This window comes from Protomyctophum bolini (assembly GCF_963924005.1).
Source record: "Protomyctophum bolini genome assembly, chromosome: 2".
Lineage (NCBI taxonomy): Eukaryota > Metazoa > Chordata > Actinopteri > Myctophiformes > Myctophidae > Protomyctophum > Protomyctophum bolini.
This window is the reverse complement of record NC_137863.1, coordinates 35,197,915-35,225,421: the sequence shown is the minus strand read 5'-3', so window position 1 is coordinate 35,225,421 and position 27,507 is coordinate 35,197,915. Positions and strand designations below refer to the sequence as shown.

At 42.4% G+C, this 27,507-nt stretch overlaps 1 protein-coding gene across 1 annotated transcript in view; it reads right to left on the bottom strand.

Moving 5' to 3' along the window:
- grm7 (glutamate metabotropic receptor 7) overlaps positions 1-27,507 on the bottom strand; it is a gene marked incomplete at both ends in the record, with an annotated part of 255,270 nt that overhangs the window by 35,909 nt on the left and 191,854 nt on the right. Inside the window, one exon of the mRNA XM_080776272.1 lies at positions 2,310-3,245. Within this exon, the coding sequence (XP_080632398.1) occupies positions 2,310-3,245 (936 nt within the window). The remainder of the gene's footprint in view (positions 1-2,309; positions 3,246-27,507) is intronic.

The following is a 27,507-nucleotide window of genomic DNA, read 5'->3' as shown; positions in this document are numbered from 1 at the left end:
TACCAGTTTGGCCATTTCTTTTTTTTCAATGGGGCAATACATTGATTAAACAAACGTTTGATTGATTGAGTTGTACAACGTTATACAACCCTAAACTAATTTCAGAATACACTACACGATACAATACCATTTCAGAACATATAATATTGGCCAATATGTCAAATATGTAAATATTACATATAATGGCATTGAATGGAAGCGGACCATTTGTAACACATGTTACAAATGACCCGCTTTTGCAAGTTTTCTTTGCAGTTGCTTACAGACCAGAATGAACGTGAATTCCGTCTAAACACGATGCAAACTAATGAAGAACATAAGCATGAACACATCCATGTGGATTTTTATTCACCAACACCAAAGACAAAAATTGTACCACACATATACTCCAGGTGTAAAATTAGACGCATTTTGAAGGTAAACACTTCAAACTTCAAACTCCTGGCCACGTAGAGTACGTTGCTGTACACATACTGACGCGATGGCGTCATGGTGGCGTTGACCAATCAAGATATAACGTCCATGTTACAACCGTGAAGCGTTACAACCTTGGCGGCTCTCCCCTACATTTGTTACTAACATTAGGTTGTGGCGAAGTAGACACGTGGCCAGCAGATACTGTGTTTTGGACAAACAGGCTAGGTATTGGTGTTGATTTGGGTCAACTGGACAAACAGCGTGGTGTTGTTTTGTGTCTGTGTTTGTGTTGGAGCGCCTCAGTGTGGCCGTACAGGTCATGTGCAACCTCTTCCACAGAGAGATGGAGACACTAAATCTCAGCTGGACAAACATGTTTGCATGCATGCATCGCTGCCTTGCATGCTGTGTGCTACTGTTGAGTCTGTCACTTACTTTGACTGATTTATGGCATTGTCTTTCTGTTAAAATCCAACTATGTTAATTTAAGAACTCTGGGCATATAGGTCATTGTTTATTCACTGTGCACACGTGTAGCCTATTGTATGTCAGACTGTATGTCTGTCCCACAGTCACAATCCTTTAGTACTTAGGCTGTGGAAATATTCAGGACAAAACAATGGTACATTTCCAATAACCCATTCGTTACTACATGTGGAGTCAACTCCCGCCATTTATTTCTTCCCATAGTGCGTGGCAAAGTCGCTCTGGGATGAGTGCGCGCGTAGCGCGCACGAAATTCTAGTTGTTTACAATGGAGAAGCTGTCAGAGGAGGAAGCTGTGTGCTTCCCGGTCTGTTGTTGTGAATACTTTTCAACACTACAACAAGTGATTACACCGTTTTAAAGTGGATTTTCATGACAAGCAACTCAGAGGTCGGTGCAGTGGCTGTTCAAAGGTAACTTTTAGGCAGTCTAGCCTAAAAGACGGCCATAAATGGTCCGCAGTTAACCTGTTAATAAGCACATGTGAGGAGGAGAGTGGGTGACAGTGGATATAGAGCCGTATGAAATACATAAAGGCGACTTTCAAATGAAAACAGCTATACACGACCAAAAAAATGTAATAACACAAGTTTCTTCCTAACTTTCTTGGCAGCACAACAGTGTCAGTGCAGAGCTTCAGTATTACTGCAGGCTTTTTAGAGACTTGTTCCAAGCTGTGTCTCTGAAGAGCTGCACCTACAGTATGGTTACAGTTTAAAACCTGGAGAAAACAGCTGCTGTTTCCTTATCACTTCTTTTTTGTAAACTGCTTCACCAGGACCAGGGAATGACAGGATGAGAATAACCAACAACCAGGGTCATTATAACATAACAAGAAAAACACCACACTTCTAATATATTACAGCATAAAATAAAAACTAAAACTACATTATAGATATCGCTGCTCAGCTCTTTAAAACAGGTTGTTTCTTCTTTACTGACTCAAGAACTGACTGACGGAAACGGTCTCATTATGTTTTACATCAAAACATTACATTACTGTTCCTTGCAGGCCATGAATGTTATTATTCTCTGGTGCCAGATGGGGCTTAGCCTTAGGGTGAAAATAATCTAAAACAAATAACAATCCAATCCACCACTGATTGTATTTGTTATCCATAGTATTGTCACACACTCCTGATTTATAGTTACTGTATGTGTTCTTCCCAAGAACACATTTCTTGATATTTAGAAACATGCATCCACACACAGTACGGTAAGTGGCTGTCTATAGTTACCAACTTGCAACAGTATTGATCATTTTGATCAGTAAATAAAATGCTTTTTCGTGTTTCCAAATGGATATGTTCACTTCAACATTCACCAAAAAGTGTGCATTTTACTGTGAGAAAGTAGGCCTACATCTCTAATCCATCCATCCATCCATCCACCTTTCAACCTCTTACCTTTTCCGCTGACTGTGCTGTGCCAAAGAAGATTGGTATGAAAGCCAACCACACGATGCAGGTGGTGTACATGGTAAACCCAATGGGCTTGGCCTCGTTAAAGCTCTCCGGGACCCCGCGAGTCTTTATGGCGTACACAGTACATGTGACCATCAGCAAGATGCTGTAACCCAGCGAGCAGATGATCTGCAGATCCGTGATGTCACATTTTAACACCCCCCGGGCCAGGTGAGGGTTGATGGTTTTCTGCTCATCGTAGTCAATGATGGTGTTGGGCGGGTCCACCCCGAACCAGATGAACACCCCCAGCAGCTGTACCGAGATGAGGCTGGAGGTGATGGCCAGCTGGGAGGTGGGGCTTATTAGCCTGGGAGCCGTCACCGACGTCTTGCCCTGCTCGAAGATGCGATAGATGCGATTGGTCTTGGTGAGCAGCGCAGCGTAGCTGATGCACATCCCCAGGCCCAGGAAGATCCTCCGGAAGGAGCACACGCCCACGTCCGGCTTGGCGATCATTAGGAATGTAATTATGTAGCACAGGAAGATCCCCGTCAGGAGCACGTAGCTCAGCTCCCTGCCGGACGCCCGAACAATGGGTGTGTCGTTGTACCGTACGAAGGTGGCCATGACAAAAATGGTGGCGATGATCCCGATCAAGGCCAGGAAGACCGGGATCACTGCCCAGGGCGAGTGCCACTCCAGCTTGATGATGGGTATGGGCTGGCAGGCGGTGCGGTTGGCGATGGGTCTCATGCTGTACGAGCACAGCTTGCAGGAGAACTCGTCGTACTGGTACTGGTAGCCGTCACATGGCTCGCAGTGCCAGCAGCAGGGCATGCCCTTCACCACCTTCTTCCTCTCGCCCGTCTTGCAGGGCAGGCTACACACGGAGCTGGGGATCTCCTGCTCCCCCCTGGGCCACTGCATGTCCTCAATCTAGAGAGATCAGAGTCAGAGTCAGAACATGTCCAAGCTTTGCACAATAAATGTACAATAGTTTTGACCTGCATACGGTAAAAGTGCCAAAGTAATGCTTTACTGTAATGTAACACTGTAGTGAAGGCAATTTTGCAGCCTTGCGTGGAGAATGATAGGTGTGCTTTACACATTTATAACATAAGATGGGAAGAAAATGGGTAGCGGAAAAGTAATCAGCTTCAAATAGTGCAGCACACTGATATATTCCTTTGTGGAGATGAATTCCTTTGTGAAGACCTGATTGTCAAGTACAGTACTACCTCTCGGATATTCTGTACTCGTGAGATCATACACCGTCATACACAGTCATACACCGCTACTACTGAAATTCTGCAAGGCACTATAGACAGTGGCGGCCTTATATATGTTTCAATCGTTTCAATTGAAACGGGCCTCGAGCCGGGGCTTCCGATTTAAAAAAAAAAGGTTTTTTTGTTTGTTTTTGTAATTATTATTATTATTTGTAGTAGTATTATTATTAGTATTAGTAGTAATATTGCATTGCATCGCAGCCTTCCAATCAGCCTTGTAAATTATTCAGCCTCATCCTGTAGGTCCACTTACCACTAGTTGGCAGCAGCTAATAATCACTGCAGGTACTTGACCTGTCATGTTGGCCTGTGTTTGTTTGTAATTGTTCCCACTTCCTGGTGTGTGCACTCACTGCACAATGTATGACCGATATATATCCGATCTCCGATTATTTTCAGGGTCTTATCGCTTGATACCGATAACAATATATTACATTATTATAATACATTTACATTGAACTCATTCATTGCTGAAATTTGATTAATGTTAACTTTTGTTTTGCTGGTGAAAGTAGAAGGTAAGCCCCCCTCCCCACTAACAGCTGACGCTCTTGAAGACACAGAGACAAGCAGACATGGCTGCTCTGCAAGTACGAAGTCATTGGCGATCACATTATAATTGTGTCATCAATATCTGTGAAAATAATTAGATCACATTCTGTCATCTTGAAACCTACTGGCTGGATTATCATGGAATGTGTTGTGTATCTTCATACTTTTGGTGAACGCGTAGCCTTTACTCTAGCATTAGGACAAATGTTCAGTCAGTCAGTCAGTCAGTCAGTCATTTAATAAGTAAGTATGTAAGTAGGAGACAGCACCTCATACAGTAGCTGTCTCACAGTCCAGCAAAAAGGAACTTATTAAATGCACAAGTATCATTAACTTATATTGGTCAAAATGGGACATGATGTAGCACCAGAAGCACCACAACACCTTGACGAACTGTCACTCTGGCAGAGGTCTGTGCTCTAGTCACCTTTTCTAGTCCTTTTAGTACAAAGCATTCATTGGCTTTGGCTCTGGTGTGGGTGCATGTTAAACAAAGTGAAAAGGTCTCATTGATTTGACAGCAGCAGTATGACTGCTGCTAATGAGTAATGAACACACTGTTATGGAGAACATCAATATGGACAAATTCCATCAGTGTATCATATCACTTGTCTCAGAAGACAACTAGCCTACTTAATATTACTAGAGCGGTGCCCGGCTGCAGAGCACTGAGTCAGTAACAACTACCAGTAAGACGCGCAAACGCGGGAAGCGAACGCAGCTCGTACATATTTGGGTTTTTTTAAGATTTATTTTTAAGTTATTCTTTTTTTAAGTTAAGTTATTTTTAAGTTAAGTTTTTAACTTAGCCATAACCATATAAGGAGTCCCCAAAGCAGCTATACGTCCAAATATGGAGTGTGTTGCATCAATCACAAACAAATCACTCAGCTCCATAATGGGCACAAAGGTGGGACACACACACAGACACACACACACACACACACACAGACAGACATGATCTGCTAGGTCTCATAGTAAATGCTCACTGCGTTCGCAAACAATGGAAGTTGGAGATCCATGCCCCACCCGGCTATGCAATACCTGTTGTACCCGTGTCAGAGTAACCGTTCCACCCATCTGTCTGTGTCCCTTTTATGCCCATATATGGAGATTTCTTTATCTGTCTCTCTGTGTCCCTTTATTCCTACAGTATGGAGTTCTGTCAGGCATGCCCAAATATCAAGTGTTGTAATGTCAGAACAGGCTAGCTTCATATATGGAGATATAGGGGTGATCAGGTCCAGAACCGGGCAGAGCCTTTTGTGCTGTTGTATCCGACCGACTCGACACCGGGCACAGCACTCCCTGTGGTGGCGTGGAACGCGTGTGTCGAATTTGAAGTCGTGGGGCGAACATACATACACACAGAGACTATCTATCTTACGGTATGTTGAGTTAATGTTTTCAAGCAGACAACACATCACAACACGCTGAGATTTGGTGTAGAAGGAATTAACAAAGGAGTGTACCAAGTGTAGAGCTCAGGGGAACCTCGGTCAATTACTGTTGAACGGGGTATACTGTATATGTACTATAAGTGATTAAATACAATACAACATTCAGGCTCTCCCTGTGTACCACCGAAAAAGGCAAGACACTGGAGATGGGAACTGCAGGAACAAAGCTGCACATCAAATCACTCCAGTGTAAATCTTTCCAAAACCACAACAAAAAAGTCAACTACAAACTCATCTCATCCTCTCGAAGGTACACTGCAAGTACATGACATTTTATGTTTTCTGCTCCTCTTCTCCTTCCTCCTCCTACAAATATGTTACTACATGCCTCTCTCTCTCTAGTTGGTTGTTATCTCTCTGGAATTGTCCAGATTGTCCTCTGTTCCGCACACATCAAACCTTTCTTCAGTCTGTCTGTCCATCCATCCCTCCCTTCCACTCACACCATGTCCATATCCAGATTTCAGGGTAAGCAGAGGATTGTGACAGGCACACGGCCCATCAAAATTGTATAACTGTCTGACACTTGCTACTCCTCCCCAGTAATAACTCAGGCATAGGTGAACATGCCAACTTGTTTAGCATAGGAAATGTATTCAAATCCATCTTGTTACATACGGGACAGGCTTTTACCGTCAAAATCGGAAAGTGGTGCTGGACTCACACCTGGATATTAAATGACTTGCAGATTCACAAATCCAGGTTTGTGTAAGGAAAGCGTGTGGCAGTGGGGTGGAGAACAGGGAAATGGATGGAAGGGGGGAAATGGGATTCAAATTGCTGTGAGCGACGGCAGGTCAATCATTAAATAGAAACACCATCTGTCATAGTGGCTGGAAGCGATCGGGGCCCTGCCCTGCTGTGTATTCAATAATTCAGTCAGGTATTTGAAGAGGGATCACAGCTGCATGGTGGAAAGAGACTTGGACAAGAGGTCTAATCCCCAACTATGTGCATGAATAGAAATTGCCAAGATGACCCCCATTTTTTTCACAGGACCCTCCGATTGAAGTGTAGCCTTTTTTGTTATTTCCAACGATTCAGGCACAAGGTCCTGAACCAAGTTCACACCTTCACACCTTGACATACTTTGTGGAGAGGCATGAAATGGAATATACTGCAAACCAATTCGCCACACCACACTATCTTTGAGGTTCAAAGTGAGAGAGAGAAGGTGAACACACGATTCCCATGTGAAGAGGATACAGGGGACCCAAGGGGTGCCTGCGGCATCCCGCAGAAAATAATAGGACAGGGAAAAAAAGAATGAGGTCTGAATTAACCTGCTTTCATCTTTGAGAACAATGCAAAACAAACAAACAAACAAATGGAGCATAATATGAGCCTTTCTACTCAACTCAATAGCGGCTTTACAGTTATATTTGTATTGCAATTTCAGTGCAAATAAAAACTGGATTCTGGAATGAAGTATATACCTTTCCTGAGAAATAACCTTTTCATTGAACATTCAATTAGTGAATAGAGAAAGAGAGGGGCATAGAGAGAGGGAGGTGTGTGTCATCATTCTGCAGTAGATAACTGTGGGAAGATTGAATAGAAGAGAGAGGCAATGAAAGTGTGCATGGGTGAGAAAGATAAAAAATGCAAACATGAGTAAAAGGGAGAGAGCCAAAACAGCTTCTTTATGCTTACAGAATATCCTGCAGACAAAAGAGAGATCTCTCTTTCTCTCTCTCTGCCTTTCTCTCCATGCACCTCTGTCGTTTTGAGTCTCATTCATCACTTCCAAGACTGATTTATAAGTCTTTGTGCGATACTGTCGTGTTCTTAAAATGGCTGATTGAGTTGCGATGCGACACATTATGAGCTTGTAGAATGTATACTTTCAGAATGGGACAGCATCATTATGACAGATAATCAATTAGTCATCATGTTCTCCTTCTCCTATACTGTATACCTCTCTGAGAGTTGGCTTTCCTGGTCTCTTCGTTTATCCGTGTGCCTTTCCCTCCCTGTCCCACTATCCTCTCTCCCTGTCCCTCTCTCGTTGAGTCGTTCGTATCAGTCCAGGCAGCCCTTTGATCCCCTGCTCGCCTCTGCCAGGCTTCCAATAAATTGTCTCTGCCCGCCCCTGTGATGTACGCTGCAGAACGCTTAAGATGGACTGCCATTTGCATCAGCCTGAATAAATATACAGTACAGCGTCAACTCCAGAAACACAAACAAACAAATGCTCAAAACAAACACGGTGGTGCGGAAGTGGAGGGTGGAGAATGGAGAGGACATTCTTTCCATGGGCAACACTCTCCTTGTCAAATCTTGTTTGTCTGCTTCAATTGCTTTAACTTCCCAACGAAAATACACTGTCTAAACATTTCACTTTTACCCGCTCTCATTTTGTCTAACGTGGAGGATCCATGTTGCCCTCTGCTGCTTCCAGTTTGTTGCTCCTTTTTCTCAGTTGTTCATTATTTCAGAATCTCTCTGTCTATGTGTTATCTGCTGATGTTGAGTACACATGGACACCCCCACTCCTGCCCTCTCTGCCCATCCACTTTTTATATCAATGGAACTGGGAATGTTTCTATGATTCATCAAGCAGTGGTGGTAAAATATTTTTTGCACTTGTTGGAGAGCTGCATGACTTCCAAATCCAACAGGCCCTTGTTCAGAAAACATGGAATGTGTTTGTGAGTGAGGTTGCGACGTGCGTGCATGTGCAAGCATCTGATATTATCCAGGTCTATTTTAGTCTTTTTGTAGTGTTTGTGTGTTTGTGTGTGGGGATTTGACTGTGTAGTGTCAGCAGGTTCCTTTCTGCCTTCCTCAGGTTTGGCATTGTTCTCTTGTGTGTCAGTGTCCATCTGTGAGCACAGAAATGTGTGTAGAAAAAGGTGTGTGCGTGCGTGCGCTCCATTGTGCAGTGATTGCTGTGACGGCCTGGCTGGGAGCTGTTAATCCATGTGCTCATTAGCTCCCTCCACCCGACCCTTCCCACAGCAATTTAACAGAGCCACTGGTGCACACCGCAGTTCATTATGCTGCCTTTAGGGGGCCCCAGTCCCTGAGCTCATAATTAAACACGCAGGAAATGGTAATGGGATTAAAGGCCCCTGTTGCTATGGATACGTTACCAGATCCATCTCGTTCTTGGCCTTGAAATTTTATACTCGTCAAATATTTCTCTCTCTCTCTCTCTCTCACACGCACACACACACACACAAAACCGAAGCATCGTTTTTAATTCATGTAATAATAATTATTTAAAAAGCTTTCGAGCCTGATAGAAGGTGCTTCTCCCTTCCCCCGTCCACATGTCCCAGAGAGTGAGACTCATTTTGTCGTTGCAGGAATGCTGATTCGCTCACAATGGAACTACCGAGGCAGGTTTTTATGCTTATGCTAATGCTAATGCGGAAGTCAATGAGACTTCTAGATCCCATATCACTTCTCAAATAATGTAATTAAGTTGGTGACTGTGTGTAATAAGCTCCTGTCGCTTGTGACTAACTGCTTCTGCTAATTATTAATTTTTTTCACAGCTCAAGCATCATTCAGTGGTCAGTCGAGGCATACAGTAGGCAGACATTATTCATGTGCAGAAACATGCACGCCCATGAGCAACTTATCTGCTCATGGGCGCGCACACACACACACACACACACACACACACACACAGTCACACACACAGACACACACACTACTAATACTACTCAAACGCAGACATGCAACGACATACACATGATTTGCTTCCTTCCTCCTTCCTGTTAATGTGCACAGTAATCAGTAACCGTGTGACTGTGAATGATGACATTGATTAATTGGGTGGAAAAGGACATAAAACTTCACAATCCACCCTACAACAAAGCACACAGTTATAAACCTTTAAGTTGTTAAAATTTTAAGTTGTGACCCAAGTATAAACAAGTTGTGACCCATTGGTTTGAATGACCAATGGGTTACAGCAGAGAAGCATGTACACTGTGCCTTAATGACTTTGCTAGGAAGCTGTCCAACTTCAGAAACTGGCTCTGGTCGCCAAACAGGGAATGGAGACGACCTGGACATTCCAGAATGCCGAACTGAGAGAAATCATCAATGTACCCATCCCATACAGTCTTTTTAAACGTCTGTGATCATGCTGAAATCTGAATAAACATAAACATTAAAACATTTGAACAACATCAAAAATGATTGAGGTTGAGCAATTCTATGTGAATGTCACATTTAAAAAAAATGCAAATATGCATTGCATGGTCATTAAACATGTTGTGTGGCATCCTGGCTGCACCCGTTGCATTGAGCACATCCACCGCTCATCACCTGTCTCTGCCCCATTCTCCACTGAGCTGTGTAAAGTAGGCATAAATAATGACTGCTTATGTGATGCTAATTGGGGATCGGACATGCCAAAAACATTGAAAAGTAAAGAAATTGAACTGTATACTGTACACAATAATATGATACAGTATATTGTTGGATTGTTGCATTATTTGAACATCAGTGGATGTTATACCCCTTTCTTTTTTCCTTTTCATTTCTTCAGTGAGTCTCTCACTGACGCCCTGCTGGACACCCATCCACTGCTCTGTAGCAATTTTCCCACTGCTGTGTGAGGCTTTAGAATTCCCCGAAAATAAACAAAACAACGAAACTACTCACCGACACAAAGCCTGCTAGACCTTGGTAAAAGTCTATTCTCAAAGCTGGGAAGCGTCTCAGGTCCCCAGCTTCTCTCTAAAATGCACTTTGTGCCATTTTAATAAAGCAATGTACCGGACAGAGTGACTTCTTCTACTACGGCATTTCCGGGTTGTGACTGCGTCGATCCACTTGGATGCATTTTATTTCATGACAAAAATAGTGCATTTTAGAGAGAAGCTGGCGAACTGAGACACTTCAGTCAGTTAGAGACTCGCTGACGCACTGGACCAGGGCTTGGTGAAATAGCACTCCTGGACTGGAAACAGTGTAGCTGAGGTGTTCACAATGTCACAATGCAAATGTGATGCAGGCTTGTAGATGTTCAAACTAAAATAGGATAAGACTTTATTATGGTTTATTATGATTTTTTTGGTGGGGATATGTATACTACAATGCTTGAATACCGGTATTTGAATTATTTTATTGTTATTATTAGTGTGGCAACCACACCATTGTTACTGTGACACTTTGTTTTCCTCCGGAATAATCAAATCGAACTTTCGCTGTGATTGGCCGCTTTGCATAACGTTTGTAGCAGCTAATTGGCTGTTGTTGGTTATGTAACCAATCTATGTTTTACAATCGTTTATAACTATAGTCTGGTTGCCCAAAGAGCAGAAGACCAAACTATTCAAGCAAATTAGGGAGGGGCCTATGTAAGCGACTGTGGCAACCACACTTTGCAATTTTGGTCATGGGAGAGCCATAATTATGTGTATGTTCTCGTTGATGCTGTTATGCTTACTGTTGTTTGTTGACATGTTTGATGTAATGTTTTGTCTATGTGCTGTGCCCGATGACCCCATCTAAAATGAGATGATGCATCTCAAGGGCCTTATATCCTTTAAATACATTTTCAATATGCCTGCAGGGGTAATAAGAGTTTGCACAACAGACTCCCTATGGAGTAAAAGTGATTTATGCACTCTATAGAGCACTTGTGTATTTTCATTTTGCCCTGCTACTAAAAAAGTAGGACTTTGGTGAGGTGTTGTATTTATTCATAGGTACTTTGAGGTGTATTATGGATGTTGTATTTGCTGGTCCAAAATGTAACATTGATGATGTGGTATTGAAGTGTAATTTTATTTCTGCCTCTTGGCCAGTTTCCACTTGAAAAAGAGACGCAGTCTCAATGTGTTTTTACTGGTTAAATAAAGGTTAAATAAAAATAGGGGCCTCCCTTGAAGTGCAATTCGGGTAGCCTATGATTGGATACTGTGTTCTCCATGTATATATTATTATTATTCATTGTCTCCACCAGGCCGAAGGCATAGGGGGAGAGTATGTTTTGCATACTCCTTCCGTCCGTCCGTTATCAGCTAATCTCTGGCACCGTTGTCCATGCCAAACTTTGCACACACACTCCCTGGATGCCAACGAGGAACCTCTGCCCCAAATATTCCTCAGCGGCCTGTTATAGCGCCAATTTAGGCAAAACACATTTCTGTAGATTACACGTACACATTTTATCCATACATCACACAATTCGGTATACACTCTCTCCATAGTCATGTGATCAAAGCACCATTTCCCATCTTCCATCCTGATTGGCTAAGATTGGCTTCCAAAGCTCACACGATTGGTCCGTTTCGAAAAAACAAATCACAAACACAGTGTGCAATTTCCGTGAAATTATACAGGCACATTTCCACTAGGCTGAGGATGACATGCCACAAAACATTCCCCCAAATCAGCCTCACGGTGGTGCTATAACAGGCCAATTCCTGTTTTTAGCTATAACTGCATCGATCTGTATACAACTTATGTATGCACACTCCTGGAAAAACATTGTCCCTGCATCCCTCCACATCTGCCGGTTATAGCGCCACCAAGAGGCCAATTTCTGTAAAATACATTGCTTATGTTAGTCGCACAGATTTCATCCAAATCTCACGCAAATCGGTCCACATGATCTCTGTAGTCATGTGATCAAGACAAGTCTGTTGGATTTCTCAGATTCTACACTGATTGGCTTACACACTATCTCTATAGTCATGTGTTCAAGACGGATCTGTCCGATAAATCATTTTACATCCTATTTGGCTAACATTGGCTTTCAACGTTTGCAGGATTGGCTCGTTTTGAACAAAAAGCCTCAAATCATCCAATTGCCTTCCAAGGCAAGAAGAAATGGCACCCTTTTCACATTGGCCTATTATAGCACCACCAGGAGGCCACAACCTGACCTGCCCTGGTGAAGACCTGTGCCGATGGGCACTTTATTATAACTATTTTTTATAGTTATTATTATTATTATTATTATTATTTTAAGAAACAGGCCCTGCACACAAATTTGTGAAGGCAAATTACAAGCACAGTATGACATATCCAAACCCAACCTCATTTGATATTCATTGACTGGTGACTCAAGAAATCATTATGCCTAAATTGGTGGAAACAAAATTATCATGTTTCTGTAGCAAACAGCAACATTTGTAGGATTTAAATTGTGGTACCCCCTACAGGTGGAAGTGAAATCACTTTTGACTGTGTGATTCACATTTTGGGTAAATTGGACACTGGAAATTGGCCCTATTTCAATGGTGGATGTGCTTTGGCCATCACATGAATTAACCCAAAACGGTTGTCAACTGCCATCACCTTAAATAACAAGCTGCACCTGCCGTAAGGCACATGGGTGGCAGAGATGCACAGAACGCTTTTTAGCGACTAAGCTTAAGAATTGTGGGACATGCATTAATAATGTAATATAATCATGTCAAGAGACACAGGGGAAACAAAAGCTTGCTTTGTGCTAACCAAACCAAAGCATAACCAAAATGCAGTGGAAATGTTGCTACCGTATGGTCAGAATGATCATAGACTAATGTCTCCAATGTCAACTTATATACAGTATTCACATTATTAGTTGTTTTTAAAACTACCTATTAGAGCATGAGAGTGGCATGTGTTCCGTGCGGTCTCCAAGCTCCATTTGGATATTTAAGAATGGAGTCTATACAGTAGTCTGACAGGAAATGGGGGGAGATATGGGGGGGGGGGGGGGGGGACACGCAGCAAAGGTCGTCAGGATCGGGACTCAAACCTGCAACAGGCTGTCAAGCTGGATTACCAGCCTAGGTGCCCAGACGGCTGCGCCAGCCGCCCGGACCATGATTCACAACATTCTTACATGATATAAGGTAGTAGACTATTCGAGAATATTTATCAGGTGAAATAAACTGCTTACTGAAATCAACAGCATGAAGATTTCTCTACCTCTGTCTCTCCCCCTCTCGCTTTCATCGTTGCGTGCAGTGTTAACTGCTCATCTAGGCTACACCACACCACTGACACCAGTCACCACGCCACACTGTTCATTCCATAATGAAGATTTGAGGGAGAGTAGAGCAAGCAATAAGGCCTCTCCCTGTCCTCTGCCTACTCACTGAGTCGGTCAACAGACTCACATTGGCGACCTCCTGTTCACAGACACATTTTTGCAACCTCCTGGCTATCGGTGGCCCCATTCAGGAAGGAAATGTTAGGTGCTTGGGAAGCACTCATGGTTCCCAAGGGCCATCTCTGTCCTCTTGAAATCCCTCCATCTGTCTCATAACGCAGCTAGAGGGGCTGTAAGGGGCTGCTCTCGCAAAGATCAAGGTCAAATTTCATTACTCCTAATGAGGCGTATTGCTCATCAGACTGTCTCTGCCCACCTCTCTCTCTCTCTCTCTCTCTGCCTCTCTAGCACTCAAACATGAAAGACCACTAGCAGCAGATTTCATAGTGAGGCAGAGAGATTTCAGAGCCATTACTGATAACTTGGCACAGAGAATACGTTATCTCCACCCCTCACTGTGAAATTGGAACCATCTTTAACCGTCAAACTACATCCCAACAGGGATTTCTGTTTTTTGAAATGTGTCTCTGCTTTTTTTCTGTTCTGCTCGGAGCTTGAAAATAATGTAACAATGCTGTAAGACCACACACCTGGAAATAGCTGTACACAACAAAAAGGCAGTAAAGAGTTAGGTTTTCATTAACAAAACATCAGGTGGACATCACTTGTTTAAAAAAAAGGCTCCAAAAAGCATTTTAAGGGAATGGTAATTTGAGGCAAATGAGGGTTGTGTAACTTCATGAATAATGTAATGTTTTCCACTCTGGAGGAGGGAGATGAAATGTACACTATTAATGTCAGCAGGCAACGATACAGATTCCAACTCAGTTCATACATGAAAAGCCTTAGTTTCACGCGGTGTGTGCACATTCATGCATTCATCTTTTTAAATGTGTTCATGTGCATCATTTTGCATGTATGTGTACCGATGTGCAGTTGTGTTTTTACTGTTTATGCGTGAGTATGCATGCATGCTTTTGTGCATCAGTGGATATGCGTGCCTATATTTGTGCGTGTGTGTTAGGGATGGGTATTATTTGAGCATGTTGCTGTAAATGTGCATACATGCATGGCTAACCCTAAGCTGATATATTGCCTTTTGGGTGGATGTACGGTGGACTGTGGGTGGGCATCAAGCATAACATGCCAATATATGGAGAAAGACTAGACTAGAAAATCGAGATTTGAAGGCTGCTTAGCTCCGCATATACAACTTTGCAGTATACGTCACAAGCCTTGAACACAGAAACTCCCACTGTGAGTAGTACAATAGTAGTCCAATGCCGTCTACAAAGCCATCCTCTGTGTCAGTGGTGGAAAGCAACTATAAGGGCCGATTCATACTCCTATTTTAGAGCTGAATAAAAGTCGGTTCGGCGCTGTAGAGCCTACAATTTGACGTCACGAGGTTCGGGGGGGGGGGGGGGGGTACCGTCCTAAAGACGGCTCTTCGGTGCTACTGAACATTTCTGACGAGCCGAAATCATTTCGGCACTACAGCACCGAAACAGCGGAGTATGAATCGGCCCTTAGTACATTTACAATTTTGAGGTATTTTTTTTTCTCCAACAATGTATTTATTGATTTCCCTTTTTTTACAGAATCAGATACAAATAGCGGTATACAAAAAACAACAATGAACATTACAAGACAATCATTCATACAAAGAAAGCAACAGAAAGAAATAAAGACAACAGCACTACTCCTCTTCAGCTTCTTAATATATTGTATAAAACGACCCCACACCTCCTGAAACATTTCTTGTTTGTCCTTAAGAATGTATGTAATCTTTTCCAAAGGTAAACATAGAGGCAGTTCCCTGAACCACTGTGTAATACTTGGTCTGCCTGGCCTCTTCCAGGTCAATGCTATCACTCTTTTAGCTTGTACAAGACATAATATATCTATAAACATTTGTTCAATGCGCTGTATCTTATGTCCCTTTGGACAGAGGAAGAACTTTGGTTCTGGTACAATATTTATTGACAGAATCTTCTGTATGTCCTGCCCGATTGAGGTACGTTTTATACTCAACTAGATCTCAAAGGCAAATATTGTATTTTTACTTCACTATAAAACTATTTGAAAATAGCCAATTTGCAAGCTCACAACATGCCACACAGCGACACATTGCTTGTATATCTGCTATTTCCAACGATTTTTAATACCTTTTAAAACTGCATAATGAGTACTTTAAGTATGTATTTTTTAATATATAAGCCTTTATTGGATAACATACAGTATGGTGACAGGAAATGGGGAGAGAGATGGGGGCATGCGGCAAATATCGTCGGGATCGGGAGTCGAACCCGCAACACGCCATTAGGCTGGCTTAGGGCTCATAGTGTCTGGATTTTCGGTGGTTAGGTGACCACCGAACTACAACATGATGTCACGAGCCGCGCTCCAGCCCTTCTCTCTGTTTTTACTCACCACCGCTCAACGTTATTTCAGCTCCGGTGGTCAGCTCACCACCGGAGCGGTGGTCACCTCACCACCGGAGCGGTGGTCAGCTCACCACCGGAGCGGTGGTCACCTCACCACCGGAGCGGTGGTCACCTCACCACCGAAAATCCAGACTATGAATAGGCCTTTAGCAGCCTCTAGGTGCCTGGAACCGCTACACTAGCCGCCCGGGCCAATACTATATATATAAGTATATTTTGATGCCAATACTTTAGTACTTTTACTCAAGTATTCTTTGAATACCGGATGTGTTTCAACAATAGGGTATTGATACTTTTACTTGTTGTATTTGTACTTCTTCCAGCACTGAACAGTCCAAATAAAGTTTAACTGTCACAACTACTGGTGAACATTGGAACCCTGCTGCTCGATCTGGTACAAGAGTGTGTTTGTGTGTTCCAAATTGGAACCCAAGCACTTCAACAACTAATGAATGTGTAAAATCCAGTCTGAGAACTGCCAATGTTTGCTTTGAAAAACAGAACAAACGTGTGGCATACTGCTAGAGCAGCACCATTTTGTATGATTAGTTACAAGTTATAATATTTTTAATAATTTATATGATTTATACAAGCCATTTTCAGTTAATCAGTCTGAACCGGATAGTGATATACTTTCATGTACAACAGTTAACAGTGTACCTACCTGCTACCTCCGTGTGTGTGTGTGTGTGTGTGTGTGTGTGTGTGTGTGTGTGTGACTGTGTGTGTGTGTGTGTGTGTGTGTGTGTGTGTGTGTGTGTGTGTGTGTGTGTGTGTGTGTGTGTGTGTGTGCGTGCATGAGTGTGTGGGGGTGCTTAATCTCCATGCTGAAACCTTCCTCTACCCTTCCCTTGTCTGCACTCTGCATGGCTCCCGAGTTCCATCAGTCGTTAACGGATGTTGTAATAACCGCAGTGTGAATACTGCATGGCTTCATGTATTTTTTAAGAACAAGGGGATGTGGGTTTCCATCCACGGCAAGCTACTTTATGGAGATGTACACGGCTCAGGGTCACGGAACATTGAGAACCCAATATGTCCTCCCCATCCGTTTCTCGCTATCCTCTCCTCTCAGTCTCATTCCATTTCATGCTTTCCTGGCAGTCTTACCAAATCCAGTGTGACTGAGACCTTATCGTTCTTTCTCTCGACTATGGAGAGACACAGGTCATTGAACAAAGAGATCCCGATATGTTTCTATCTTTCTTGTTGTGACTTCTGGCTTCCCTGCAAGCTCTTTAATCTCGTGCACTTGTTTCCTGTTAGCCCTTGCGTGTCTACACCGCAAATCCATGCCACCCGTATAGCACGACTCCCTCTTATCCAATGCATTACAGCACACAGATACACACAGCCGGAAAGGATAGTGAGATGTCATGTTTTTTCTTCTTTTTCATAGTGCTTTAATTCTGTTCTCTAGTCTCTTACTTGTTGGTGTCATATGTTGCCTCATTCGTAGCCTTTTCACGGCTAAAGGTTAGTCACAGGTGCATGTCCCAGGAATGTCCAATTATTCTTTATTAATTTGGCGGATTAAGTAGGACTAACGACCAAAACGTCGATTTAACCCCCCCGAACGCCTGGGGTTATTTATTTACATGCACAATCTATATACCAAACGAAAGCCCTAATTTCGTAGTTTACATAGTTCCCAATTTAAAAAAATGGGCGAGATTTGAGCGAGTTGTGACTCAATGAAACTGTGCGGGTTCGAAAAAAATAGAAAAATGGCACAGAGGTACTTCTCCACGGAGGGGGGGAGTGGGAGCAGGGGGTAGCAGCTGCAGGATACATCACAAGTGAGACTTCAAGGCAGCAGCACATCACTCTTCCATGGGCTATAGACCGTAAGGCTATGAAGCAATATAGAACTGGGCATAACGGGCAACGGATAAGGGATCTCTTAAAGGCAATGGCACGTGGACTGGTTCAATTATTGTAACGCCCAAACCACACATGCATAATATAACGGGTAACGGAGGTGTTTTAAGGATTTAGACAGGTAACCAAAATACCAACTTTAGTGGGGGGAACACCCCTTCCCCACTGCTAAATCCCAAAACAGTGTATTTAGAAAATGGAGCCCTCCGTCTGTGAGCCTGCTGGTGACTGTGGAGTCCAAGATGTGTGTGCATGGGGAATGTAAAAAGATCTATAAAGTCTCAACCTAACATCCTCGTTCCAATACTTTCCTTAGACACTCAAACGGCTAGGTCTTGCCCAGCGTGGGCGATATTGTTCATGGAAAGATGAGATCAACATACGCCTCTTTCCTACCCCTTGCCTTGCTCTTCTTTGACATCTTTCACCATCCTCTGATCTCCCTCTCTTTGACAGTGTTTGAGATGCCATGCACCTTGATCCCTGGACCTTTTTCCTGGCAACATTATGAAGAAGCACAGAAAATGTACTCAAAGGTGTTACTTAAGTAAAAGTACCAATACAGTAAGAACTCAGTTACAAATAAAAGTCCGGATTTCAAAATGTACTGCAAAAGTATTGGCATCAAAATGTACTTAAAGTACCAAAAGTAAAAGTACTCACTATGCAGAATGTGCCATTTCATTATAGAAAATAGCCAATGTACAAGCTCACAATGTGTCACATTGCAACGCATTGTGAGCTTGTAGATCGGCTATTTTCAAATGGTTAAAACGTATATAGGTCGAAGTGGTTAATGTATGTTTTGTCATAATAATCAAAATCGAGTAACTAGTAGCTAAAGTTTTCCAAAATAATTAATAAAACAATAAATGTAGTGTAAACATACAATATTTGGAGTGCAAGTTAGGTAAATGTTACTTTCCACCACAGTCTATTGGTCGTATAGTTGCTATGAGACCCATCTCTCGGTGTCACATCCACTTTCTTGCTTCCCTACACACCCCCCTACACGAGCTTTTATGGTCCCTCAAAGCTCTTTTAAGTTACAACGCATCTGGTGTGCCATGTTCTTCCTCTCATCAGTCACTTACATGACATGTAAATGCAGGCAGTTAGAAGGTGCACTGAACGATGAGATGCCAACATGCCTCCCCTCTCCTGCTTCCCGTGTGCTAGATTCTGTTTCATCCACATCTCAGTCAGTGTTTAATAGCTTCCGTTCGCTTCCCTCTACTTTACAGAGAAATGCATTTACAGACTCTGTCTTATACTGTATGTCCCTTTCGTACACTGAAAGGGAAAAGCCATTATGGATCATGGAGAGGCACAGCCTTAGGCCAGAGAGCGATGAGATGCAATTTGGTCATTCCTGCCATCTTTTTTCTAACCTTCTTGTACCCCCTTGCACTCGCTTTTAGGGTGTTATTGTCATAGTTCTGCAGTTCTCCTCTCTTGCACCCCATAGCTTAGCTAGCAGACACAGACTTATGCATGCGCTGTCAAAGGTGCACAGAAAGATAGTTCCCATAAGCTGTCCTTGTCTGCGTCTGTCTGTTTACCCATTCCTTCATGCCCTCTCACTCTGTTATCCTGTATTACGGGATCCATTCATGTCTCCTTGGAGAACATGTGTGAGCTGTTCTAGTGGGTGCATGGGTGCAGGTGCAGGACATTGTGGAGCCAATTTGAGACAGATGGTACAGCATCAAGCCAACATTGTAAAATTGACAACCTTGCACAGTACCATAGAATACTAAGGATTATTTGAATTCAGGTGACATTAGGTGTAAACCCAAGGGGATTGAGTTCAATGCTATACACCCTGTAATAATTGGTATTTGGTTCTTAACTGCTACTTAACTTTTACATTCAGAACAGGATCCTGATGAGAGTGTGTAAATGCGAGCACATCACAGCCATCCTCTGCTCACTCCACTGACTGATTTAAGAGAGGACTTAAGACTTTCCTTTTAACAAAGCATTTTTATGGCTATGCCCTTATGTTTGAAATGTTGTGTTCCCGTTTCTTGATGTTTTTAATGGTGTTATTTTTCTTCAGTTTTTTTGCTCATTGTGGCACTTATTCTAAAGAATAATTATTATTATTATTACCCAGACAGAACCACATTAGATATATGTACGTTTTCCTTGGATCTTAAACATTTACCGGAGCACTCTTACTGTATATATTCCCTCTTACATGTAGTGAAGGAATGATTTATACTGTGCTCTCTTTGAATTCTATAGACACTTCTTTAAGTTCACAAAATGCTTCAAAGGCAATGAAAACAAGCAGGCAAACACACAAATACACATTGAAGTAAAATAAGTAAATAACCATGCCGTGCAAGAAAAATAGATAAAAGGAATGCTAGATGTTATGAGAGACAGTGAGAGACATGCGAGACTTGAATTGGTACATCATGCAGCATTCACGCATCAGTCATTGAAAGAATTGGGGTGACCCACTTCCTCTGCATAGCTGAATGGAAAGACTAAGTTTTAACTGAACAATTGAAAATTTTCACGAAATAACTTTTATATTTCTGTTGTTCCAGTTAAGTGGCAGCTAATACCAAGTAGATTCTCAGTTTTACCCCAGTACCTCACCCAGACCTACAACTGATTTGACTGACACAAGCAAGGATAATAATCATTTAAAATGCCTGGGCTATGTATGCCCATCTAACGTTTTGGATGTACAAAAGTTTAACCACTTAAATCCTATCCTATTATTATGTTGTTGAGTGGAGTCCCACAGGGGGACTCTATACCATACTAGAGGATTTTCTGTTTGCGGTCTACATTAAAGGAGTACTAGTTCACCAAAGAAAAAGACATATCTTCTATCAAGTACACATCCCATGAACACATGAACACAAAAAAAATTGTTTTGTTTTTTAAACATTCCTGAGACAATAATTTGATGTCCGGCAGTGTTTCCGGTATAGGAGATTCAAAAGAGACTTTGAGTCTCCTATCAGAAACGACAACAAACCTAGCCCTAGGTTCTCTACTGGTTCTTGAGATTAGTTTATGGACCTCTAAAGGTTAAGCACAGAGATGACAGAGGTGCTACTGTACATATAGCACCTTTAAGATGGTGCTATATGGCAACAAAAGTGGGTCCCCTGTGGTCACATGCCAATGAACCACCTTTTACATGTATGACCTTCCAGTAGTAAACCTTGTGACAATCCATTTAATGAAGAGGGACATCTTAAAGATATGTAAAAAACAAAAACAAAACATTTGTTCTACCCTGTGGGTATATCTTAATTCTGGGGGCTTTGATTCTTGCAATAATAGATGTGGTGGACCTGCTGTATATACCGTAAATCCTCTTTTAGAAACCTGGGCTTTTATTTGTCTCAACCAATTCCGATACCAGGCTTTTATTGGAAGAAGGCAGCTACAAGAAGGTGGCCTATATTTCTACTTTTCAAACCGATCATTATGAATAAATCACATTTTGGGTCAGTTAGAACCCAGTAAAATGTGCTGGGCTCATGTATTGAAACCAAGTCCTCATGAAATATTAAACAGTGCAGTTGCAAGTGTTCACTGGTCATTTTAACATTTTTTTCTCCAATATTGGCATATTGCCTATGGTAAATACCATACCTTAATAACATCAACACATCATCGTAGGTGTGTTTGGTCTATAAAGTGCAGAAACATTAATCACCAAACTCATCAATTGTATCGGAAACAACCCACACACTGAGCATGGTACAGTGACATGACCAGTACTATAGACGAATAACAGTTTATTCTGACCCCTCCACGAAAAGGCCTAGTTGTCCTGACACATTAACATTAACATTAGCAGAAAGCCTAATTAGGAGTGGATCTATGTCAGATGGTGTCTATCCAACTCGGCTAGCCCAGTTCGCCGAGGGACGGTGGTGTTGCTGTTTTTTCATCCGAGGTGGAAAGACTATTGTGACGCGGTTAGTGTTGCTGCCCGCCTGCCCACCTCCCGTAACAGTGCATTTGCATTGTTCCATCTGACCGGTGTTGATCATCATGATAAAGAAATAACCACTCGCCGAGGGACGATACAATCCGTGATAGTTTTTTTGTATGAAGAAAAAAGGAGACGAATATGACCGACAGACACTCACAGTCACACTACGCTGAAACAAATAGAAGGGAGCCCTCCCCTCCCTGAAACAAAGAGAGAGAAATAAGATGAGGTGCACCGAGCCGATCAAGCTTGTTATGCGGCGACTGTTTCCATATCCATGCACTGACAGTGTTTTTGTGACAAATGCTCTGACATAACGCGATGCAAAGCTCCTTGCACTGGCCATTGGCGTACAGAGGGATAGAAAGGAAATGCATTGCAAAATATAACAAGGCAGTAGAAAACAAGTCAACTTCTATTAACCAAATATTTTCTTTTTGTGCAGTTTCTGTGTGGGAAATGATATTGCTTATTTATAATTCATTTTAGTGTCGACCCAACCCCGTAAGGGAGTATGCACTGGGTGAGCAACTCCACAAGCGAATGAGAGGGGAAACTCAGTGTGCGTGCGCTTATGCTTGCGTGGCTGGTGGGTTTTTAGCATGAGCCACTGGCGCACCGTGCTATTGTATGTTAGTGCTGTGTTGTACACGTGTGCGAAATAAGCGACTTCTCAAGTATATTATAGGCTGATTCGTTACGTCTGTCCATTTAAACTCTAGACAGGCCTGCCTCAAAGTTATTAGCGTAGTTCTCAACAGGCCCGAAAATTAAGGCCTGGCCCTACCTGGGCTGGCCTGAGGCCCCACCTGGCCTTACTAATTAGCACGCATTTTACGCCCTAACCGGCCCGAAAACGTCAATTAAAAAAAAGGTCCATATGGGTATTCCCAGACCTGTTGTTTTAGTGCCCTTTAGGGCGAGGTCACTTCTCTCCCTCAGGTAGCCTTACTGGTAGTGGTAATAGTGGACTACCGAATCAAACTAGTGTTTACTTTTTACCGTAGGTTTTACTCTCAAGTCTCTAACTGGCGCCCATTTTTTGGCGATGGCTGATGACATAAATAGTAAATACCCTAACCCTGCTGTGTTTCGTTGGAACAACATCCAGTCAGCAACAACGTCTGTATAACAGGTGACGTTATGAAATAAGAGTCAGACTGATATAGCGGAGTGACAAAACACATTCACAAAACGCAGCGAATCAGGCTGGAAACCAGGCTAATTATATGATCACAAACCTTAATCCATGTCTAACCAATGACTAGTCTAAACTAAGTATGCACCCCAGCTAATGTAACACTGCAACATCAGACAGTATGTGTCCTTCCCTCAACAAGACAAGTGAGGTAATGATTAATTGAGCGACTCACAGTCACATGAGTCGACAGACAGCCAAACACAGTTGGATAAAAACATAAATAGAAACATATTTGTATGCTATAAATGTGCATTCAATTAATATCTCAAAATCATCTCATGATGATTGGATCATTATATTGAACAATTAACTATACATCAGTAAGGTCCAAACAGAGTCTGCTTCCTGCTCTCCACGCATGCACACACACACACACACACACACACACACACACACACACACACACACACACACACACACACACACACACACACACACACACACACACACACACACACACACGGCGGAGAGCCAAACATTGGAGTCTGGTGGAGAAGTCATCTGTGTGTTATCTGAATCCAGGCTGACAAGAAGACAAACAGCCATGGGGCTAGCCCCTCCCCCCCACCACCGACTCCGTGGTTTAAACCATAACACTATTTGTAGGTAAACACACTAGCCCACAGAGGAGGCATCATTTTGCCTCCTCACATTCATACTGCCTCGTCACATTCAGCGTGTTTACTAAATGTTTAGTGAGTGCGGGGACTGAATTAATCGGGCATTGGATGAGGCACGCTCCACTGCCCGGTGAGGATTAGCCGAAGACATCAAGTGAGAAAAGCATGCAAATGAGTCCCATACAGAAAGACATTTTCCCTGGGGCCCGTCACAATGGACATGTCTCAGTATAGCTAAACAAATAGGTCTGATCAGAAGGTGGCATAGTGGTTAGAGTGTACGCCCTGGGACTGGGCTCAGATTCTCAGATGCTTTTCCCAGATTGCTTTTGCAGATTATTATTATAATTTGTTTGCCAGGCCTCATTCACACGTACCAAACACCAATCAAGCACATGTTTGGTAGTTTTTTTTGTTTTTGTGGGCCACCACAATGCTTTTCCAATGGGAGTCACATGGTTTGACCAAACATTTTTGTTTGATGAGGGCAGATGAGGGCAGAACACCACCAGCAATCAACAATCAAACACAAATGTTTGATCAAACAATTGGAAAAGCATTGTGGTGGCCCAAAAAAACGACCAAACATTTGCTTGATTGGTGGTTGGTACGTGTGAATGAGGCCTCAGGTCGTCCGCCTTTAGCTAACCTCTTGCTCAATTCTTAGCTAAAATCCTATTCACGACCTGGGGTCATTCTTGGCCCTTGAATAAGGCAGCTCACTGAAAGCCCTTGGCAGTTAAGGGACTGCAGACAGTAACACTTTTGGCAGTCAATGAGTATTTAGGAAGATAGCCCGACCATCGCTTAATGGTGCAGATGCATCTCCTAAGTGGGTGCCATCTGACAGCCAATCTTGCGGACGTCCTATGTTTACTGGTGCTAGATCTCGTAAGAGTGTGTTGCTGGGACATAGAAAGGTCGATAACAAAGTAGGCTAGATTTTCTCCTGATTTGTCTCTCTGTAAAAAGCCATTTTAGTATCAGAATGTTATTGGGAAGATTGTGTGGCTTGTGACGATTGTGTCCAATATTTAGTTCAGTGAACATCGCGCTAAAGAATTGTTGTGTGTTCACATTCACTCTCCCATTAAAATGAACTGACCTGCTTCCAGTCTCCTAAAGAGGTCACTGTCAGAAACAGGAATGAAAAGTCTGTTTGGCGGTCTTTATTTGTATTTATTTTTCTTAGGAAAAAAGAAAAAAAGTCACAAAACAACATTGTCTCCTTTATCCAATGTATTGTGTGAACCGCAGTCATGTAAATAACCTATTTCTGTCCAGTGATTCACTAGTCCTTTCAGTTAATTCCTCAACTACACGTACAGTATGTCAGCAAGAGCTATCCGAGGATAACCAAATTATCTATTTTGTTATAAACTATTAGTCAATATAGATGCTGGAACAATATTGCTGATAAATGAGATCGGGGTGCCTGTCCGATTTAGAATAGGATGTTAAAACAAAGAAAAGAAAAGCTAAACAAACAACATCAACAATGTAATCACATAATATTGTACATTCTGGTTGGAAATAGAGCAGCTGTCCAATTACATGCCATAATGACCCTGCATGGTGAGTAGGGCCAAAAGCTATAAGATCAGCCGGTACTTTAGTAAACAATGTCATGGTAGTGATTTCATTACTGTAAATCATTCTCGCAGGGATCCATTTCCTATATTAATCTGCTAATCCCGTATATGTGGATGTGGGCATTTGTAATACACAGGTCCACAATTCCGCTGTAATTTAGATGACATTGTTGGAACATTGTTGTACAGTATGTCCGGGACAAGGTTTTATGAAGAGCAACGATGTGCCTGCACTGATTCCAAGGTTGGAATTTACTCAATCTCATTAGAAGACGATATGTCAGTATGTACAGTATGTGTATGAGTAACCATAACAACCGTACACGGAATGTACCAATGAAGAAACATTTAACCTTATCCACCCCAAAATAAAGCGAGGTATGTTTATTTTGTGCGAAAGTAAACAGTTGCTTGGAGGAGGTTTTGTCTGCAAAGTTAATAGAGCTGTCTGGGGTAAATCTCGCTAAGTGAAATAGTTTTCCAAGACGGCTGAGTAGGCCTGACAGGGGCCCGTTAGACCATAACAAAAATCTAATTAACCCATTAGGTTTACACAAAGCCCTGTGCCCTAGGCAGGAAAGAAATGGAGGAAGAACAAAGGGAAATGCAGTACATTTGTACTCCCTTAATGCTTAAGAAATCAACTAATTAGATCAGACTATAAGAGAAATGTGCCTCAAAATATCTGGCAATATGAGGGGCTAATCTTAATTTCTGTAACTTTCCTCGTCTACCCTGCTGACATTTACTGGCATTTTTACCATTGAGCAAATAGGATGGCCTGCTTGCTCAATTGAATCACACCCGTGTGAAGTGAGGGGCACTCTTATCATCGTACAACACATATGAGGTAAATTCTCCATTCATTGTCAATTGGAATTTGTGTAGGACGAAAATATAGCCAATTTGCTCGCTCTTATCATCGTACGTCATCATGACGTAACATGTCGATTTGCTCAGACACATATGATGTAAATTCTCATCATTGTCAATGACATTTAATGTTTGTGTTAGGACAACATCTCTATAGCTGTATGGGGCTATAGCGAACTCAAAAAGAAGAAATGTGTCAAATCCTGCGTGTAGGTGAGACACCTTTCAGATAATTTAAATAGAAGAGCAGAGAGAGTGACTAAATACAACCATCCCAATTCTATATTAAGTTACGTATATTGTATTAACATACTACCATTGCAGATTAAACAAATTTTTATTTTATCCATTAAAGAAAACAGTGCAGCTTCAAACCATTCAGCTGAAACAAATCACAGTCAACTTCTGTATTATTCTGTTCTTCGTGTTTTAAAATGCGACCAGGCACAGGTCTCCACCAGGGCACGTCAGGTTGTGGCCTCCTGGTGGCGCTATAACCGGCCAATGTGAAAAGGGTGGGTTATATTCTTCAGCCTAGTAGGAAAGTCTGTGAAAGATTTCACGTAAATTGCATGCTGCGTTCATGATTTGAGGCCTTTTGTTCAAAACGGGCCAATCCTGCAAACTTTGAAAGCCAATGTTAGCCAATTAGGATGGAATATGAAATATCAGACAAATCCGTCTTGAACACATGACTATAGAGATAGTGTGTAATGATGTGCAGGATTCTTGGATAGAATCAGGAGGAGTAATATAAAGAAATGTGTTTTTCAAAAGTCAGCCTCCTGGTGGCACTATAACAGGCCGTTCTGGAGAATTTGGGGCAGAGGTTCATCGTTGGCATCCAGGGAGTGTGTGTGCAAAATTTGGCATCGACCAGGTTAACGGTGCCAGAGATTAGCTGGTAACAGACGGACACACGGACGGAGTGCAAAACATACTCTCTCCCCATGCCTTCGGCCTGGTGGAGACAATGATTCTACACAAGCAGCATGCACAAAGGGAACTCTAGAGGAATAGTAGGCTATATTACAAAATATCTTTCATCTGTCAGCATGTATGGCTCATTAAAAGTTAAGAAAATCTAAAAATAAAACATCACAAGCATCACAAGCAAGTAAAAGTTCAAACATGCATCCTCTCTTTTCCTCATCACAGCCATGGAGCAGACAAGGGCATGTGGACCAGATCATGTATGCCAGCGAGGCACATTAGGATAATTGATCCATACATAACGAGCCAGACAACCCCTAGGGGACGTTGGGAGTTCTCATCTCCTGCAGGAGCACAGCGGAACCC